The 21,448-nt window shown below is 42.3% G+C and overlaps 1 protein-coding gene across 5 annotated transcripts in view; it reads left to right on the top strand.

The window, feature by feature from the left end:
- Positions 1-6,511: 6,511 nt before the first annotated feature.
- ITPR2 (inositol 1,4,5-trisphosphate receptor type 2) overlaps positions 6,512-21,448 on the top strand; it is a 222,855-nt gene continuing 207,918 nt past the window's right edge. For 4 of the 5 annotated variants that reach the window (XM_017745784.1, XM_017745783.1, XM_017745782.1 and 1 more), the window contains exons 1-5: positions 6,512-6,530; positions 11,514-11,584; positions 18,808-18,923; positions 20,028-20,114; positions 20,800-20,958. In XM_017745784.1, the coding sequence (XP_017601273.1) occupies positions 18,831-18,923; positions 20,028-20,114; positions 20,800-20,958 (339 nt within the window). In that variant the 5' untranslated portion in view covers positions 6,512-6,530; positions 11,514-11,584; positions 18,808-18,830. Of the gene's footprint in view, positions 6,531-11,513; positions 11,585-18,807; positions 18,924-20,027; positions 20,115-20,799; positions 20,959-21,448 lie in introns of those variants that run through there. The other variant, XM_017745785.1, reaches the window with a different exon arrangement.

Below are 21,448 nucleotides of genomic sequence, written 5' to 3'. Positions count from 1 at the left end.
CTTCATTGCTATTATAGCAAAAGGAATAATAAAGTCTCCAGAAATCATATAAAAGACAAGAGGGGTGGGTGGGAGGGTGGAGAGAGGAAATACTTGGAGATGTCTGCAGTGCTTCCTGTTTGCTTCTGAAAATTATGAGTCAGATCCCCCAGAAACAAAAGAGAGGGGTTTGAAAAATGGTGAGATTATAAAAAAGTAATCATGCGTGCATATGTTCTCTTCTGGTTTTTGAGCCCTCAGAGCTGGAGGCCGTTTTTTGGGGCAGTGGTGACAGAAAGGAACACACACTCTTTTCCTTTCCACTGAAAGTAGAGGGGTTTTTAATATCTCTCAATGCAGCATCAGGAAGGAGACCAATAGAAAAGATACCAAAGATCGCAAGGTTTGGAATAAAATGTGTGATAGCATCACAGTTCTTCTAGATTTGATTGCTTTGGCTTGAAAAACTTTTGCAATAGGAGTTAGGTGTAGCCCTGGAGCTGGTCTGCCTTTGCTTTGTGAGCTATATACTTTGGCACAGGAGGGAGAAGGTGCGTTGTGTGTGCCTGGATTGTGTTTGAGACTGATCCAGAAGGAGGAACCATGCTCCTTTTTCCCAGGTCAAACACAGTCTGCGTCTTTAAAACCCATGGATTCTGTGGGATTTGTAGCATGAGTGTTGATAAGTGTATGTGTGTACAGCAGGATTGCACTTAAAAATGAAAAATGAAGTGGATATCATTGTTCACCTTATCGTATCACCAAGTGCAGGCTTTTCTAGAAAACCTGATTTCTTTGTTTCTCTGCCAGTTAATGCCCAGTAAATGTATGTAAGTGATAAAAGACTCCAGTTTTCCCAGTAGGAAGTGATTATCTGCAGGCGTTTTTCCTCCATTACAGTGTCAGGATAAGCTGTGCGAGGAGACCTGGAAGCATTTCCTTCAGCTGAAAAGAATGCTGCTGAACTGGAGGGCCTGAAGGTAAAAGGCCAAACTCATTTCTTTGTAACAGAGCTTGTTGTTAAGACACACCTTGGAAGGTGATCTGACTGACAGCTGACAGCACAGCCAGAGAGTCGGAGCTCCTTGGTGCTCGGCAGAGTTGTTGCTGAGAGCTCAAGTGGACCACAAAAATCTGTATTAATAAATAATCTCTCCCATGTGCTCTGGGGTGCAATAGCCTGTACTGCTATAAATGTTTCCTGGAGTGATTTTTGCCACTAACACTGTCCCCAGACCCTGTGCAGGGATGGGGCTGGAGGGGTCCTGGAAGCTCCTCCTGGAGTGTGCAGCCATTCTGGTTTGAATGCTGAGCTCTGCTGAGCAGATACAGGGTTTTCTCAGAGCCTGGGAGAGTCTTTGGGCATGTGAGGTTGGCTGTTGTGAGTGTAGCCTTGTTGTGCTAAAAGCAGAGGAGATGCCAGCCTGCCTGGTGGTCAGCATGAGAAAGGTCTGCAGCAGTTTTGAGGTGTGAACCTGCTAGTTACGTCATTTTCCTGCTTTAAAATGATAGTTATGAAAAGTTCACGCGAGTGGAATGGGCTCCTTTTCCACCTTTAACTTCACACCTGCACAGAGGTGACTGTTTTGCCACCCTGTTTGTGGCTGCTGTTTCATGACTCTCCTACTTCCCAGCTCCTTCTGCTATGGCAGGAGCATTCCCAAGCATTTCCTCTTCAGGTTTCTGCTTTGTGCTGCTACGTGGGACTCTCTCAAGCGAGTGTGTACAGGTTGGGGGTAGGTGTGGCAAAGGGCTCCCAGAGCTGCTCCCAGCAACTGGGAAAGCAGCTCTGAGACAATCTGGAACAGCTCCCAAAATGATCTCTCCCAGTAGGAAACTGGCTCTGCTCGGTTTTAAAACAAGTAAATAAAATCACTGTGATTTCTCAGTTGGCTTTTGTTTGGAAGGGGTTTTTTTTTTAACTGGCTACTGAAGAAAGGGAAAAGCAAAGAGACTATGCAAAAATACCCAGCTGCAAAAATTTGTAAACATTTATTGTTGCAAAGTGAAAATAAAAATCATACAATCCTTTGTTAAGAGAATTGGAGCACGTGTTGATATCTCATGTGCACAATTCTCATTGTCACCGGTGAGAGCTGGACACATCAAAGGGTGAGCAGACCTCAGTTCCTGCCTCCCAAAGTCATTGTCCCTGAGGGCAGAAGTAAAGTGCTGCTGAAACCAGCGGCAGGATTTTGGGAGCTGGGTTGCATGCTGGGTACAAGTTTGTTGGTAGTTTTGCTGTTCAACCTGAACAGCATAACCACTGAAGGTGGTTTTATCTGAAGGCAAAACCAGGCAGCACCGTAATTTCAGAGCACTGTCTCGGCAAGGGGATGGTCAGGAAAGGCTCATGTTCCCGGTGTAAAGCCCAGGTTTGCACCCAGTGCCAGGATATTGCACATCTCATGGAAAGGGGCTGTGGGTGGGGGAGCTCAGGATGTGTTGTGTGAGTGTGCTTGGCCTTGAAGACAGTTTCTGGGGTTGCTGAAGGAAGGTGCACTAAAGGAAGGATATGAAAAGTTCTGGGTCAGGTGCTGAGCTGCTGCAGAAAAGGGCTGTTTGACTAATTTCAGTGGAAGTACACATGTTCACACTAGCTTGGGACTTGTCCCCATTGTTGGCCTCTGAAATGAGGTGAACCCTTTCTTTGTTTGGTACCCTGACATATAACAGTGTTTATAACATGGAGGGTTTTGTTATCTATATTGTCTGAATTTTATTTTTTTTTTACTTAAGCAAAAAGTTAGGCATGTAAAATTTTTCTCTCCTGTGTGAAATAAGCAATGCAGGATGTGTAAAATGTCAGCATTTTGATTGAGCAATGTGTTCCACTCACATTTTTACATAGTGTGACATGGGTTGGTCTGCCAGATTATTGCTGTTTGTGTTAAAAAATGGAGAAAGAACTTGGTTTGTTTTCCAGGATTTACATTTCAACCTGTGTTTGCAGGATTGATAATTTGTTCATGTATATTTGTGGATGTATATATCTTTGTATTTATGTGTTTGTTTACATATATATGTTGTCGTTCCAGACGCTGAGGTTCATTATAGGCCTTTCAGTAGCATTTGAGGCTGGTTTGTTTGCTTAAACAATAATATTTTTACACTGTGCTCTTTCAGCAAAGTTTCCTAATTTTCTTCCTTTGCTTATGCTTCCTTTCTACAGTAAGTGTTGCTATTTTGATGAGTAGGTGTGACTGGCTTCGTTACGGGGATGAAGTCACTTTTTGATCACTGGACAGATATTGGCATTTCTCAACAGTATTTCTCTGGGTAAATCTTTCCCTTTTCATTAAATGCTGTTAACAGTGAACAATCCAGCCTTTCTGACTCCTTTTATTAGCATGCAGTTCTTCAAAGCAGTCCTTTAAGGTGGCCACTCACAAATACGTGCAAAGCTGAGAAAAAAAGCACAAATTCTTCTGTTGTAAACTAAACATAGAATTTCTTTGATTGTGATTATTTTCTCTATGCTGCTGGCTTAGCTTTGCTGTCTCTGGCTGAATAGGTAACTATGTAATGAGTTCTGCTTGATTTTGGGAGCAGTGATGCTGTTACTAGGACCACTTTTCTGAAGTCACTGTGTACCATGGAAATATAAACCATTCAGTGTGATAGGGACTGGTTAGTGAGCTACATCCTGAAATTCACATACGGATGCAGGGTTGCCTCTGACACCCTCGTTTTTAGTTTACAGTGGTCCCAGTGTCAGTGTTTCTAATGCATGTTAGGTTGATATACCTAAAATTCTGCTTTATCTGTGCTTTCTTACATTGAGAGAGCCGAATTGCAGACCTGTTATGGGTGGTTGTAAGGTGTGAGCAAGCAGAGTTAAAGTCATGTGTTCAATCTTGATTTTCTGATTTACTTCTAAGTAAGTGGTGTGTTTGCTTTGGGCCAAATCCTGGACTTTTTACAGTGTTTGCATTCCATATATAGCTAGCTGGAATAAGGATTAAGTGGAAATTCTGCAGAGGTTAGATTGCAATTAAAAACTTTGATGAATGACCCTCAGTGTGAGGTGCTGACGCTGCTGCTTCTTTAAACTTCATCCCACAGTGCACTTTTGGGAAGAAGGGATGATGGGGATGAAATCCTGGCCTCGGAGACATCAGTGGAAGTTTTGTCCGTTCAAAGAGAGCCAAGATTTCACCTAAAAGGAAAATGTTAGTAATGGAAAAATTGTCCAGTCCTCCAGGTGATGTGCATTATTAGTGGGTCTGTGTCCTGCAAGCCACTACTGCCTTCAGAAAGCTTTCCTAATACTCATTTTATAATTTCCATTTTTTTAGCTTTAATACAACTTTCATCCAAAAGAGGGTTTGCCTGTGGAAGTGTTTTCCAATTAAATGCCTTTAGGTTGTCGCAACATCCTTGTATGATCGACTCTTACTTTTTGTATTAAAAAAAAAAAATAGAAAAGAAACAAAGGAAGAAATCAACCATTTCCTTGGGTTTATGGGAATGTAATTTGTTTATCAAAGGCACTCAGACAGACTGAAGCCAAGACCTGCCTGGGAGCAGAACACCAGTGTTGTGGAGAAGTGCAGCAGGACTCTGTGTGCATGGGGAGGGAGCTGGGTGGGATAGGCTGGCACACCTCCTCCCATTGCCAATTCCCCGTGGAATCACAGAATATCCTGAGCTGGAAGGACCCACAAGGATCACTGAGTCCAGCTCCTGGCCCTGCACAGCACAGCCTCAAGAATCACCCTGTGCCTGGGAGCGTTGTCCAAACACTTCTTGAGCTCTGTCAGCCTTGGGACTGTGACCAATTCTCAATCCCCTTTTGACAGCAGAAAATAGGTGTGCTTGGCACCACTGAAAATGACTCAATGTGTGTTGCATTGATGTGAGGATCTTGAAATACTGTGCAAATGTTCATTTACTTGGCAAAAATGAGCATGTCCAAGCAAAGCTCAGTACCATTTTCTTGGTGCATTTATGGCTTACCTATTATGCAGGCCAAGAAAATTGCAAAACTGAGACTAAAATCTAATCATGTTTTCTCCATTCCTCTGTAACCTCCAAATAACATTTTATTCCTTTGTAATCGTTTATTTTAACTCTGTTCTTATAATTTAATTGAAATTGCACAATATTTTAAATGTAAATGTAGCTATAAAAATGGATAAACAAGTTCTACTGAACAGAAGCTTTTGCAAGCTAAAAGCATGACTGGATATAACACAATACAACAGAATAACAAAACGACATTCAGGATTTATAGCCGGATTACTTAATTGAGCAGAAAAACTTCTGCTTTTATTCCCCTTGTCCTCCCTTTGACATGCAAGCCTGCAGGTACAGTTACAAGAATGTATGAATGCACTATCAGATGAGGGAGGAACTTTAGGGCTAATTATTTGTGCAGTTATTAGTGCAAATGTGGAGCTGCCTGCTTGCATGGTGGTGTTTTTGTTTCCCAGTATGTGCTTGGGATTGTACTTTCTGCCCATGTGTCTCCACACCATTTGATAATACAATTCAAAGTGACCCACGCAAGCATTTTTTGGGATGGTAGGAATGGCTGAGTGTTCCTGCTCTATGTGGCTGAGTGTTCCTGCTGTGTGTAGCTGAGATAAAATGCACCACATCCTTATTTTACACTGAAGTTGGTGCATGGTGAAATTTGTCTGCTGTTTTAGACACCTTGAGGAGTTTGGAATGTTTTAGATGCATAGAAGTTTGCTTTCCCAGAGTAAGGGTATTTATTAAACAGCTCCTTTCAACCTGTTTTCTGCTTTGTTTGTGGCAATTAAAATTTGTTCAGAAAGGAAAGTATAAAGTTCCTAAAGTTTGAGGCAGGCAGGAGCCAGATTTTGTTGTCTCTGTGCTGCTGTACCTCACTGGCATGAAGTGGAGTTCTTTAAATATCGTGTTCTGCTGTCCTCCCATTTGTCAAAAGGGCTTTTTAACATGGAATCTTCCTAAATGGTAGAGATTTAACAGCCTTGCTGTAAGTGCAAGGAAGAGCCTTTTTATTTTCTGTGTGAGCTGGGATTAATGTAGGCAATCCTCAAAGATGTGAAAGGTGATGGTGAAAAATTTGGCTTTGGAAAGAAGACATTTCATACAGGGTAGCTAAATCACAGAGCTATAAATCATTTGAAGCAGGACTGCTAGTCAGAAAAGAATATGAACTCACATTTTGGGAAGGGTGAGGTAGGATGACTGTAGATTTTTGGCAGGAGACCGCTTGAAGCACACAAGAAGTGGGCTGACCTAGATGCCTGATAAGAGGCTCAATGAAATGAAAAGTGGGTGGACTTGGAGAAGAACTGGGTGGACCTGATTGTTTTGGCACTTAGGTATTTGATGTTTGATTTCCAGGGTAGCAAAATTTGAATCACCTATTGTTCGTTATTGGTTGGTTTCTTCGTGGTATGACTTGCACCTCTCTTCCCGAGTGGTTGCTGGGATGTGTGGAGCACGGGAGAGGCTTTGTGCTGCAGTTTGGAAGGCAAGAAGTGTCCTGGGTGGCAGGTGCTCTGGAGGAACATTTCTATGGAGGAGGTTGTGTGAAGGGACATCTGAGGAGCAAGGTGAGGGAGGCTTTGGGGGCTGCTCCTTTGTTCATGAGGGCATGTTAAGGTTATGTGGTTTTGGGATGTACCCTCAGCATGCTTTGCAAACAAAGAAGTTGCTGGGCTCCACTGGCAGTTAAAACATCCAGGTTCTCCTGCTGATGCCTGTCACCAACGTTGCCCCTCTTCCTGCTGCTGCCCAGGCCTTGTGCTGCTCAAAAAGGCAGTGAAATGATGATACCATTAAGAGACTAAAAGCTGAGCAACCTGAGTATCTTATACTGAAGACGTCACCTCTAGCTTAGTTTATTCAGCCTTTTGAGGACTAAAATTCTCCATAGATGTATAAATAGTACTGAGTTGATGCCTTGAGAGGCCACCTAAAAACAGAGACTAGACAAAAATAAGGGAATAAAGGTACATATTTACTTGAACGGCCTTCAAAGGTACCCCCTGGGGAGCCAGAGGCTACTGCCAAGATGGACCCCAAGATGGATGACAGGTCATGAGTTCTTCGCACTTTTATAGGTTTGGTTCATTTGCATATCAAGGTTAATGCTCCGATTAAAACTTCAGTTAATGATGTAATTTCCCCAAGCTCACCCCCCTCTTAAAATGTTGGTTTACCCATTTTGGGCCTAGGATGGTCTGAGTGACCTTGGAGAGCAGGCCTGGAGAGGCTTTGTTATGTCTAACCAGCATGAGAGAGCAGAAGTTAATAGGCCACAGGAAACTTCAGAGTTACACACTAGGCAGTACAGGATTTGAAAAATATGAAAGTTAAAACCTAAGGCATCAGAGTGTGTTATAGACATCAGCAGCTGGGTCATGTATTTTTTAACAAGTTACACACACGTGCAGTTCCATGTATGGGAGAGTCTGTGCGCTCATGTGTTTGGTCAGGTATTGTTGTACTTAATAATATTGGCTATGATTATTGGGTGGAAGTGTCTGTTTGTAGGAAGAGACAAAATACATTTCAGGATGGTATTTTTGAAACTCAAGGCACAAAACTAAGATAAATGATACTATGTGGCTGCTTTCTTTGACAATCTAAAAAGCATCTTATATTATGAAAGAGACCTAAAATTCACAAAACCCACCACAGTTCCTTTCCTATAGTTTTCTTACATTGGTTTTTGTTCTTTCAGAATGCAACTGTATCTCAGTATTAAATCTAAAATAACTTAGCACTGGGAACAGTCCTTCTAGGATTATAGCTGTACAACTATTCCTTGACTCTTGCACTACATCTGCAAGTTCCTAGAAACCTTTGGTGTATTTACCTTTAGCCTGTGTTAGGTAAGGAGCTTGCAGGACACAAAGACTTATGCGGGATATATGATTCCTGTCTGTGAACCCAGGCACCATTAGACTTTTCTGCCAACATACCCTGCTTATCAGTTATACTGCTGCTGCTCAGTCCTGCTCCTCCCATCCCTGTGTCCTTCTTCGCATTTTGCCAGAGAAGGGACAGCTTTAACTCCACCAGATGATGGGGGAGAATGAAAGGAGGGGAAGAGAGGTGCAGAACTCTACAGGTTCATGCTCTGACCAATTGACGTGAGGCAGAATATTTTTCCTGTGCAGTGACCGAGCACTGAACAGATTGTCCAGAGAGGGTGTAGAGTCTCCTCACTGGAGATATTCCAGAGCTGTCTGGGCACAATCCTGAGCCCTGTGCTTTGGGATGGCCCTGCTGGAGCAGGGAGGTGGCACCAGCTGCCCCACTGTGTCCCCTTCCAGCCTGACCTATCCTGTGATTCTGTGTTGATAGTGGAGAGTTGAAACCACCTTTACTTTCCCCCCTGCCTCTGTGGAGAAGCACACCTTATCTCCTAGGCATTGCTTTAGGTAGCTCCAATTCTTGTTTAATGAGCCTTTGCACACTGTAGCTGTGTACACTTCTGTACACTGTGAGGCCTTAATGGCTTAAACACCTGCTGGTCTGTGAGGTTGGCTGCCTGTGGCACTATGATGAGGAACTGCCCTTGCTTCCCCTGCAGCGAGTGGAAAAACTTCCACCGGCTTCAGTGGGAGAATGACTGGGCATCTATGACAAGCAATCCCATGAGCGTTGTTCCTTTCAGCCCCTAATTCTGCAATTACTGAATACAAAGGGTCGTGCGTAAAGTCCAGGGCTGTAATTACTGCTTTGACTTTCCTGATGATTTATCTTAGGCACCACCAATGAGCTGCACAGCTTAATTACACCAGTTACTTGGAGGGATTGTGCAAAACCCAGGTATTTATTGTGTTCAGGGAAGAACTTGCCCAGCTAAAAATTGTGTCATACATGTGCAGGGGTCTCCTTTGTCATTTATGTATGGAAAACTGAAATGCAATTGTGTTGTATGTGCCAGGTACTGAATGACAGCAAGAGAGCACAAAGCAGTATTGTCTGCAGTCCAGCTGAGGAATTAAACCCCTAGAAGTTTGTCAAAGCTTCTCTGATAGTACCATGGTGAAGTGGCTTAAATATTGTCACCGTAATTTGGATCAGTGTTGACATAGCTTGCACGTTTTATGGTATAATACAATAAATATAATACAATAAATTCTGCCTTTATCTGAAAAGCCTGGTCTGGTGCACTTTGGCTTCCTATTCAAACCTACAAGCAAGTGATCTTAAAACCTGCTGTGGTGTGGTCTGACAGTCACTGCAGGCGCCCAGGACCTTTTGCAGCCAAGCCTGTTGTTTGGTTTCACACATCTCAAATGGATTTGTTTGCAGGTTACAAAGGTCTTGAATTGCTGGTTGTTTAGCGCAGCCACCTCGCAGGTGTCAGTAGCAAACCAGCAGCTGCTTTTGGCTTGCTATAAAAGTGGGATTTGAATATTTTGAATTGTGTATCAGAGGAAGTGGTCTGTGTTTGAAGAGCCTCTTTTGTTCTCATCCACAGATCGGGCTGAAGTCTTGCATCATGTGCAATGTGCAGCTCAGCTCTCCCTACGGCAGCTCAGCTCTCCCTCAGCACTCCCTACAAGCACCTCCAGAGTAAACAAGGAGCTGTTAGGCTCTCTGAAGGTCATGCAGCTGGAATACAGAATGAATGGCATTATGTGGCAATTCTGGGAATTAAAATGTTAATTTAATAACTGCTAAATAAACAAAACAGTACTTTCCTCAGATTTTTGTCCTGTGTTATAAGAAACAAAGGTGTGAGAAGGTGAGGTGCTGAGCAAGGGCTCAGGAGATGATGTTCCTGTTCTGTCATGCCACTGCCCTGCCACATGTCAATCAACCTTTCTGTGCTCTGATTCTGTGTCCATAGGATGGGAGCAGCACCAGCTCCTTTTTCCTTTGTGTTCTCTGATGTCTTTGGTTCCTGATGGCTGCAGAACTCATTTATGGTCCTTATCTTTGTGCCTTTAGAGAATGCTCAACGGCAGGTGATTGGTATTAATTGTTTAATGTCTGTTCTTTGCAAGGCCAGTGTGTTTGAGTGCTGCAGCTGGCTGGCTCAGAGAGTGTGCAGGATCTCATTTGTTTTTCTCAGCACCAACACCTTGTTTTCTATCTGGCTTTTGCTACAGTGACGTACCATGCTGAAAGTTGTGTTTCACCCACAGTTGAGGTTGTCACGAGGGTGCACAAGTTGTCACCAAGGGACACAGGAGGTTCCTTGTGAGTTATGGTTGGCTTTTCAATATGCCTTCATCTTGACAGTGCTTAAGGTCAAACCTTATGGGTTCCTCCTTAAAAACCTTTGAGGGATTTTGTTGAGAGTGAGAAGTACTCCTTGGCATTAAAATCCTTTGGCACAGCTTCTGTTAAGGTAGTTCTTTCCAGTCAGCTCTCTGTGACTCCAGGCTTTATGTGCTGTTTATAGGAAGCTTTGGCCTATTAGAACATGGACAGAGCGCAGGATGCCTGCAAGACTCTTCCTAAGTCCTGCTTTCCAAACCTCACTCTGTTCTTGTTAAGCCTGGCCTAACCTAGACTGTGAAGAAACACAATTCCCTAAGGTCCCTTGTTTGCTCCTGAAGCTGTTTCTTCAATTCCCCTTCCTCATTGACACCTCATGTTTGCATCTAGGTCTGTTATGAGATTGGAACTGCTGACTTCCAAAATTCTTTGTCATTTTTGCTTCAGGGAGCTGCAGCCACAGTGGACTCTTTGTCATCTTGCTAGAGGTAGAAAATTCATGGGTGTGCTGGGGGATTGGCTTTGCTGCGCTCGTGGCTGGAGGCAAAGCCTTCACTATCTATTGTGTTACTTGGCTGAAGCCAATTTGTGCTTTTTCTGGCAATTTCCAACAAAAATACTGCTAAGAGTGTTGCTGTGAAGTGACAGGGCAGTGGTGTGTCCTTAAAACATGATTTTCCTGAATAATTGTTTGAAATGGGCAAATTATTTACAGGATGCTTCCTGAAAGGGAGCTGAATTTATGTTTAGGAAGTTCTGAGATAAGTTTAACAATTCATACTTTTCAATTTCATTGTTTATTTACTTCTAAAATATTGCAAGAAATATATTAGATTTGTCATCTAGATTTTCTGCTGTGGATTAAAGAAATGCTTATTCATTTTAGCACAGGAAAATGTGGTCTTGGGCGTTTTGATCAGAGCTGAACCTTAATTCCACATGCCTCCTCAGAGGAAAAAGATTGGAAATGGTGAAGAAGAAAATCTGACAGCTGCAGAGAAACAAACTGTTTCTGATTGAGGGTTAATGTCTCTAATGAAGGAAAACATAAATTTTACATGTAACATCAATGTATGTGGTGTAACAAAACGGATTTTAACTGGATTTAAAGGAAATGGGATCTGAAACACAGGCCATAATTTGGTGCAGTAGAGGAAATCCTCTCTCTGGAAGGAAAATGTAGACTTTTCTTGGTTATGCTTAGTAGCTGAATAACAGAGTTTCTAAGGTATTTTTTGTATTATGTTGGAGAAATGTGGAAGCTTCTGTATTGCTGGTGTGGCAGGTGTGTCTCTGCATTTATATCCACTGATGGCATGTTTTAGTGAGTGTGATAACTTTTGTTTTTCTAGGTTAGTGGATGACCGGTGTGTGGTCCAGCCTGAGGCGGGTGACCTTGCTAATCCTCCAAAGAAGTTCCGAGGTCAGTAACTGGGGATCATTTCTCTTTAATGACTAACTGATGCGGTTTTAATGATCAATGATGATCTCTTTAATGATGCAGTTCTGACTCCTTGGGCACTTCTGTCATGTAACTTCCCAGGGGGTTTGTGGACACAGGGACAAAGTTTCAGACTGGAACATGAATGGCAGATTTTGAGAACTGAATACAAAATTTGCAAAGGCACCAGAGGCAGGTGGAAAGTATGGAGAAAAGGACTGATTTTCCTGTGGTCCAAGAGTTGCTTGCTCTGTTCTGTACATTGAACACCGATCCCTGCCGTGTGACAAACTCTTTGCTCCAGCCCTGCTCTTACTGTAGATGGGAAAGAAACTTGTGAGGTCCAAAGCTACTTGAGTTGATGGATTGTTTATTTTTTTTTCAAGGTGAGATGCCTTTTTAAGGAGTACCCCCAGATATTTTGTCAGCTTTTTGTTTTGCTTTTGCTTAAAACTGTATCTGATTTTTTTCAACTTGACCTTGTAGATTTGGATAATTCTGCTGTTTTGCTTATTGGAAAAAAATAACAGCGCACTGACAACATGTAGTTTTTACTTCTTGAGTGCTAAAAAAGTACTCCTAACTGTGCCAGAACAGGGCCTTACTAGCCTGATCCAGGCCTCTTTTGGCTTAAAAAGGCTTGGATTCACACTGGTTCTGAGACAAAGAGAGTATCACTTGCCTGATTTAGGGCAAGGGAAATGTGTTTCATGGCTGTTTGTATCTATTTTCAATGATCTTTAAGGCCCCTTCCAAACCAAACCATTCTATGATTTTGAGGGGTTGCACCGTTGTGCTTAACCTTAGTATTTTATTTCCAGTGTTTATGTATATGCTACTATTGCAAAAAATAAAGCATTTAAAACATTGGGAGAGTGAAGTTCTGCTTTCCCAGAGAATTCTAGACTTTTTTCCATTATATATTCAGGAAACATCAGCAGTTGGTTCCAGTTCCAGCTGTGAGCATTCAGCACACTGGCAGATACTGGAAACTGAGAAAGTGAGGGTGAATACTTAGAAACTAACAGTAATAAATTTCAGTCACTTGTGTGACTGCATAGCTTTAAAGCAGAGCTGGGGGTAGCATCCAGTGTGGCTTTCAGGCTACTTGACTGTGGTTTCACCCTCTCACTGCCTGCAAGTACATGTGTAATTCACAGTTTCCAGGTTGCATAGAATTTCAGGTGGGGATGTCTGTCTGTCTGACAATATTTCTGTCACTGGGCTACCCCGAAGTGTTTCTAAAGTTGAGCATATCCCGGTTTCTAGATGAGACCAAGGTCACTGGGAAAGATTTGTGGTAGGGTAACTGCAGAGTACACCCAAATGCCTACAATTAAGGATCTTAAAAAGACAACCATAATTTTTTCACTGTCTAGTGTTTGAGGGCCTGATTTTATAACCTCAGTACATAAGAGTTCTTTTCTTGCAGCTCTGTGTTGTTCATTTCTAACTTCAAAAGGCAAAGAAAGAAAAAGTTGGTAGGTTTCTGTGTTGATGATTTGGGCACTTAGATGCAGGGTGGAAGCTGAATGAACTCCCAGCACTAATGGTTTGCCATCAGAGGTGGCAGCACATGTGGAGCAGATGTCAGAGGGGGCTGGGACACTGACAAATGCACAGCTGTTTTCTGCTGCTGCAGAAAGCAAGGGCTGTATCCTGAGCTACATCCCAGCTTCCATAGGCGAATGGTTTCCATTAGTTGTGGACAATTTTGGCTCTGTCCCTTATTGTAACCTCTGTCTGTTGCTTGCTTAACACATCCCTTTATCTCCAGTTGCCTCTGCTCCCTCTTCTCCACAGCATCAAACCTTTCCTTTCCTCTAACTCAGATCCTCCTCTTTTAGGGGATTCCCTCTTCTCCCTCTCCCTCCCCGGCCCAAAACTTTTTAGTAGATACTCTCCTCCTCCTCCCTGTTGCCTCTTTGCTCCCTTGGCAGCCTTTCTTGCAGTCACTCCTTAGCTCTCTCTACTTTATAGTGCACCCATAGCTGACTTAATTTTGGGACTGCTGCCATGGTGGTAGCATGCAAATTTGGATGAGCTGCAGCACAGAATGATTTGGATTGGAAGGGACCTTAAAGCCCATCTCATTCCAGTCCCCTTCCACTATCCCAGGTTGCTCAGAGCCCTGTCCAACCTGGCCTTGGACACTGCCAGGGATGGGGCAGCCACAGCTTCTCTGGGCAACCTGTGCCAGGGCCTCCCCACCCTCACAGGGAACAATTTCTTCCTGCTATCCAATCTAAACCTGCTCTCTGTCAGTGTGAAGCCATTGCCCCTTGCCCTGTCACTCCAGGCCCTTTTAAAAAGTCATTTTCCATCCAGCTTTCTTGTAAGTCCCCTTTAGGTACTGAAAGGTGCTATAAGATCTCTAACAGCTGTAGGAGAAACTAAATTAGTGAAAAGTAAGTTTTGTCACATTAATTTATGCAACCCACCCTTCTATAGCATCATGGCTATAGTGTTAGGGGCTGCATCGAATATCATTTTCCTGCTCCTTCAAGTATCCATTATCAATGTGTGTTCAGGAAGATAGCTGCAGAAAAGATAAATCCATCATTTGGATGTTGTCTCCTTCAAGTCAAATTCTAAGTGTGGGAACAGCAGGAACTTTGCTGAGAGCCCAGCAGAAACTTGCTGTCTAGTTGATGTTTAGTGCCTTGTACCACGGAGGTGCCTCTACCATGAGGGCAGCCAAAAGCACATCTCTGCCATACTTTGCTAAATTTCTTAGCTCGGTTCAGAGTCTTGAGGCAAAAGAGTTGCTAAATGTTGTTTTTATAACCAAGAAGTGTAAGCAAAATCCATATTTTTCTCCCCAAGAATCTTCTGGGAAATAGCTTTCAGTTAAAGCAGCAAAGTTAACAAACCAAAAAAAAGCTGCTTTAAGTAGGTTCTTGACATGAAAGGAAGACTTAGGCATGAATGATTAATTGAATGATTAGACATAAGCAACTGAAAATAGCATCTAAGAGCAGGATGAGCAGGGCCTCTTCAGTAATAGGAACTGCTGTCTGTATGGTTTACAATGTTTTTATCACTGATAGCTGAACTGGCGTTGATTTGAGGTTAGAGCATGACCTGGGAGTCAAAGAAGTATGAGAAAAACATGTTTCTAACAAGATGTTTAGATTTCAAGGACTGACTCTGAAAATTAATATCACAGAGGACTGTGTCTGCTCTTTTTTGGCAATATTTTATCAACCCTTTCCCCAGTGGGAGGGACAAAAAGAAAGATTGTGTTTCTGAACTGCCTGTATCTCCCCTACAGGGTTCACTCAGAGATCAAATTAAGGTATTGAGCTGTTGGCCTGAACTGGAAGCCTGTGTAAAGAGGCTCAAAATAGCAGTTTCGGTTTTGTTACGTGTTTACTTTCTTTTTTTTTTTTGAGTGGGTGGTTGCTATTTTCGTTGTTTCAGAACGTCCTGCAGCACGGAGTGTTGTTAAGTGAAGAAAGATGTGGTTGCTTCTCATTTTGTGTCCATATGAAGAAGCTGTGCTCCCCATTCCTCCCCCAGTCACACTGGGATGAACCTGGTGTGGCTCTGTGTCCACCAGGGTGCACATCCAGATTTGCATCAGTGCAGAGGAGGGCAGAATTTGGTCCCACAGGTGTTTCCCGAAGCCTGGTGAAAAAACCCCACTCCTCTTTTACTGTATTGCAGTTGAATTGAAGGGACTGATCAAACCAGGTGCATCTTGTCTTAATTCCAGTTGAAGCTGGTGAGATCCAAGGCACTGAGTGTTGTGGTGGAAATGGTTACTGTGCTGCAGGGCTGGGTTCACAGAGATTGGGAGGAACAGTGTGTGCCAGGAGTCGTGCACCTCTGAAGAAAAGTTGCATCATGAGCCACAGAACTGCAGGTTTCCTTAGTCTGTGACCCTAAAAACACTTCAGCTTGATGCTCCTATCTCCAGTAGGAAACACTTTCAGCTTCCAAGGTGTACAACAGCACAGATAAGACCTGCTTGTTGGTCAGATTTAGCAACTCTGGAAAAGGAGCATGAATCTCTCTCCTATTTTAAATGTAAAATGACCTAAACTGGTCTAAACTTCCTTACTTTTAACTTGTATTCCTTTCTTTTCTTGAGGCTTCTCAGTGAAAGTGATGCTTGAATTCCTAAATATCCTCCCTTTGCCTTAAAGGTTTTAGTCTGATCTAAGGTTTGTCTGATATTGTTCTTTTGTCTTCTTTCCCTTCCATTACCTTCCTCTGCACTCTCTCCTTTCCTTCTCCCACCCTTTCCTCTTCCATCTGCCATTTTCTTTTTACTTGCCTTCTACATAATTTTGGTTTATCCTTTTATTTTTTTCTTGTTTCTCTCAGTTCCATAATTGCTTTAATTTGCTTCTTGGACTCCTGATAGCTTTTTTTGTTGTCCTGCCTAGGACTCTTCATTGCCCCACTCCTTGCTCCCTCACATTTTTCCCTTTTCATTTTCACATTAGTTCTTTTTTACCTGTCTATTTTTTTTCCCAAAACAAGTAGATTTGTACACACTGTGATTTTATAGCCCTGTCACTTCCACTCACCCATTTCTCTGGTTTTAGTAAAGCAATGTGATAATTTCTCTAGTTCTGTAGACCAAAGAAATCTTCCATGATGGCCCAGAGTTGAATTTCTAACACTTAAAAAAAACCCCAAGAGAGGGCAGGGAGAGAAAGCATCTGACAAATATTGTTCTAAACCATCTTTATCCAATATCAAGAAACATTGAAAGGGCATAATAGGAGTTATTTTCCTTTTCAGACTTCCTGAGTGAAGGTGCTATTTGCTTACCTTTGATATTGCCTCCTTAATTAGTCCTCAGGAGGAGAAGCATTTATGTGAAACTTCATAAAGTAATGGATTGGGAACAAGGACTATCTGGGAATGTCTGGAGAAGTCAGAAGAGACGTTCTGTCTCGTGAGTGGGTTGCTAGACTGACCTCCAGGAGGGAATGCCTTTTTGATCTGCTGTGTGGTGGAAATTTGCTTTATAATCTTATGCCTCAGTTTCTCTTTTTTTCCTGTTTATTTGAACTGTAGCATCTCTAGGGCAGGCACCGTTCCACCCCCTCACAATGTTTAGGATCATGAAGCTTGCATTTACATAGTTTTGTTACTCTAATAAAATAAATGGAAAAAAACAACCTAGCGAAAAACTATGACATGACCTGGTTTCAATGTATCTGGAATCCTAAAAAGTAAAATAAAACAGGAAAAAACCTTGTCTGGGAACAAATAATATGATTTTTTTTTTAAGTCTATAAATTGAGGGAAATATAACTGAAGTAATACTGGTTTGAAAAAGGTCCTCTGCAGAGTGGTAGCACCGTGCTCTGAGACTCCGCAGGAGGATGGGAAGCACTGTGTTTACTCAAAGTAGCAGGATATGTGGGGAGTAACAGAAATGAAGACTGGTCCTATAAAAAGAATGTATTGTTACTTCAGAGAAATAAATGTTTCATGAAGCCTTCTGAGAAGGCATGTTAATTATAGATTGTGACAGAAAATACTAGCAGACTCTTAGTCTTATGAGCCAAAATCCTGATACTTCAGGTAAAATATCCTATAATATACAATATGAGTTAATGGTACACAGCACTTTGGGGTTTTTTTTTTTCACCTTCTTAGTTTCCAGGATATTGTAAAAATTACGTGGGAATTATGTATTCTAGGTTGTGTGATATAATTCCCATTATAAATGTGAAATGAAAGCAAACACCTTTGCAGAGTGACTGGGTTTGCTTTGATAAGGATTTGTAGGACTTTTTCCTTGGAACAGCAACTCAGGGCTGCGAGGAAGGGGCAAATCCGTGAGCACTTTGGGTCAGTGCCAAGGAAAGTTCTGCCACTGGGGCAATTTTGTATGAACAAGCTTTGCTGCTTGAATAAGGGCTGGGTCAGTCCTCAGCCAGGGCTTGGCCATCTGTGTCAGTGAAATCTGGAGGGCTCGTAGTTTGGGACAAACCTTCCTTTGACATCCACAGACTGCAGCCCATGTTGGGGAAGAGTTTCACCCTACAACACCCAGGCAGTCCTGGGTGTCCTTACAACTCCCACAGCAGAACTCTTCCCTCTTCTTGCCTGTTAATACACATGGTGTGTGAAAGAACAATTACCAACATTTGCTATGTGAAATCTCTGTCAAGTCTTGCTGCTTTCAGAGCAGCTGATGATTGTGACCGTGCAAGACTAGGTGTTGTTTATAATTCTAAAAGTAATTGGCTTTGGATGAATCACAAGCCTCTGTTTCCAGTTTATAGGACTGCCACTGGACAAAAAAAAAAACCAACCAAAAACTCTTGAGTCAGGGAATTTCACAAAATTCAGTTTCTTGCCAATTAACATTAACTTTCAATTATTGATTACGGTATTGGAAAATAAAGATAAGTAATTGGACAAACATTTAGGGAAGTACCCTTTGCCTTCATTCCAGACATCTCTCCCTTTTCTTGATCTGCAGCCCCCTCTCTCCACATGGGGAGGTGGTGGGGATGGGATGAGGGTTGGCGTGTTGAGATTCTCTTTGCTTTGCTGCTCCTCATTTCTTACTCAGCAACTCAGCATTGGCTGCAGTCTCCTCCTTCTTCTCCTCCTCCTTCTCGTCCTCTTCTCTCATTCGCACAGCCACCCTGCTCAGGTGGCTCCTCTCTCCTCACCTGCTTTTTTCCTGGTGTGTTGGACAGTGGTGATGTTCAGCTTGTGTCACTCTGATTAAAAAACCCCAACAGTAGAAACAACTCAGTGAAGGCACGTGGAGACCCAAACTCTGTGTGAACCTGCTGGCTGGCTGGCAGCTGAATGCCCCTGCCATCCTTGGATTCAGCAGTGCCAGGAGGAGTTGGCCAAGCCAGGCCAAATCTGGCATACAGATAGCAGGACTGTTCTTCCAAGGTTTCACATGCCTTCAAACAGTGCATCTGTGCTGTTGGGGTGCTAATAAAGCAGCAGGCAGATATGGCGGGATCACAGCCTGGGGCTCTCGCAGAGGCTGCACAAAGTGGGAATGTGTGGGGCTTTAAAGGCTTTAGGTTCAACTCTAATGTTGTGCCACCCCGTTTGTGGTATCATTGCCACCAAGCTGACTTGGTGGCTATGTTTAAACACTGATATCTGGACATTCCTGGACAAGAAAACCTAACCAAAGCATACTTACAAATGAAGGAAATGTCGTTCAACATGACTTAGGAGTATTTCTTTCAATCTTTCCCCAGACTGCCTTTTCAAGGTGTGTCCTATGAACAGATATTCAGCCCAGAAGCAGTACTGGAAAGCCAAGCAAGCCAAACAAGGAAACCATACTGAAGCAGCGCTGCTGAAGAAACTTCAAGTAAGAGACATCTGTATTTGTAATCTTATCTCAATCTGCAGGCTGTAGAATTACAATAGCACCAGAAAGAATAATAACAAGTGCCTTGGGAACCACTGTGATGGGTATTATTATGCCACCATAGCAACTCTATAATTCTCCTTAGCTCTCCTACCTCCTGACTGGCATTTATAGCCCCTGGTCTGGTGTTTATCTTGCTTTGGGCTGGGGGTATTGCTTTTGCTGTAAGCAAGATAGTGCTTTCAGAAGTTTTATGAAGTAAAAATGGAGTTTTTAAAATCAGGACAGAGCCCTAGTTTAAATAATGCTGGAAATCCTTACCAGGAATTAGGTAGAAGAGTGGACAAAGAGATGTCCTCAATGCTTTAGCCAGGAAATTCCTCAGAATTGTGTTTGTCCTTGCCTTTAGTCTAGGTGATTCTTTTGTGAACCCTTTTGCAGACTGTATTTTGCTTCAAATACAGTGTGTATGGAGCAACTCCTCCATCTCTGAAAAACAGCTGGCCTGATGGTATAACTGAATGCATTAAACTAAGAGAAAGCAAGGTCCTGTCAAACCTGGATGACAGTTTTGTGGGCAGTGGAGAGGCCACCAGTGCTTCCAGTTAAAAACAGCAGGAAAGGCACATGGTGTGTAGCCAGAGTTACACAGCAATTAGTGCTAGGAGCTGAGAGTTTGCTCTGCATCTGTGTTTGACCCAGACTATTGTGTTTAATCTTGATGTTGCCATGCCATGTGTGACCTACTGTTTTTGTTTTGTTATAAAGTCCATGTGTTTATATACAACTAAACCCCAACAAGTAAAAGGAGTGGTGACAGTGAGAAGCTAATCATAGGCCCTTTTTTATCCTCTCCAGGATGAAATAAAGCACCTGGAATTACTTTTTGGGCTTGAAAATTTTTAAAATAGCATCCATCTCAGGTATGACCCATAAATTGTGACAGAATCTCTGTTTTGGGTAATAAAATAATCAGAATCAGCGTCAGGATTTGGGTGCTAATATTTTCAGTACAGGAACGCTTGTAGGTTGCAGGATTTAAAAACACTGTGTGTTTCAGGTACTTCTTTTGTAGAGTTTAAAGAAATAATCATTCTCTTGCAGCATGCAGCAGAACTGGAACAAAAGCAGAATGAAAGTGAGAACAGAAAGCTGTTGGGCGAAATTGTAAAATACAGCAACGTCATCCAGGTAAACCTATTGAAATCCCTTTGCCTTCTCAGTGTTGGAAAGGAAACAGTTGTTTCATTTCAAGGTTACAGTGAAAATGAAACTAACTACCTGCTGTAATCTGGATTGTCAAGGGTCAGGTAAACAGAACTTGGTAAAGTTTACAATATTGTGCTTTTCTGTCTGTTTCAAAGCCTACCAGAAGTGCTGCATATTCCTGTTTAAGTAATATGTCATAATAAAAATTCTATGTGTATTTCTTGGTGCTGCAGTTTAGAATCTGAACATAAATATGTGTCTTTTATTTTCAAGACTTATTTCAAAACCATTCTATAGAAGTGCTGTGCAGCTCCTTTTAAATCACTGAAGTAATCTGTATTTCATGACATATAAATGAGACAGGAGCTAAATTCTTAAGTGCAGTACAACTTTTCTGTAATGGGTGTAATTCCTGAAGGGAACACTTCAGTGGACCCTTGCCCTGCTGTAAAATTGATCCCTGACACATTTCTCTCAATCTGAGATAGAGCATCTGTTTTCCTAAACAGTAGCATACTTTGATAACTGCCTTCTAGTTTCATTTTGTATTTCTATTTATTATAGAAAATCTCTGCAGGGTGAAAGCCTGCGCCTCCTCTTTTGACTGGAGGGAGAAAAAGCAACTGAAAGCTGGACTAATTTTTTGGAAATTGTTCTTTGTCCCCAGCTACTACACATAAAAAGCAACAAGTACCTCACAGTCAACAAGAGATTGCCAGCTCTGCTAGAGAAGAACGCTATGCGGGTGTCCCTGGATGCTGCAGGGAATGAGGGCTCCTGGTTTTATATCCAGCCATTCTGGAAACTGAGGAGTGAAGGGGACAATGTAAGTAGAACTACTGAATGTGTTAAGAAGGAGGAGGCAGAAGATTTCCAGGACACATAATTTCTTTGCTGCAGGCCTATTTCACAATGAATTAAGTTCAGGAAAGAAGAAATTAGAAGAGTGATTGGGACTACTGCCTTTCAAATGTAACTGGAAAGTGTTACTAAACTGTATGGTCTGGAATCTGATGTGTCGCCACATTCAACTGAGCCTCTCTGTTGGGGCATCTTTGCTAAGTCTACCTGTTGTGGGCAGATTTACAAAGCTGACAAGAAATCATAGTTTATGCTAGACTCTATTTTTTTAAAAGGTTTTAGTTTTTTTTCAATTGTGTGGGCAACATTTTTTTCAAGAGGTCAGTAGAGAATGTCTCTAGGAAATACATCGGGTTTCCTTAAATCTGTATTCCCTCCTGACGTGAAAATAGTATCTATGATTGGAGCTGAGTTGGGATAGTCTGGAAAGTTTTTTTTTGGGTAGGTTTCAGCAG

The sequence above is a fragment of the Corvus brachyrhynchos genome, unplaced genomic scaffold, assembly GCF_000691975.1.
Source record: "Corvus brachyrhynchos isolate BGI_N302 unplaced genomic scaffold, ASM69197v1 scaffold209, whole genome shotgun sequence".
Taxonomy (NCBI): domain Eukaryota; kingdom Metazoa; phylum Chordata; class Aves; order Passeriformes; family Corvidae; genus Corvus; species Corvus brachyrhynchos.
Note: the sequence above shows the minus strand (reverse complement) of the source record. Positions and strands in the feature narration are given on the sequence as shown.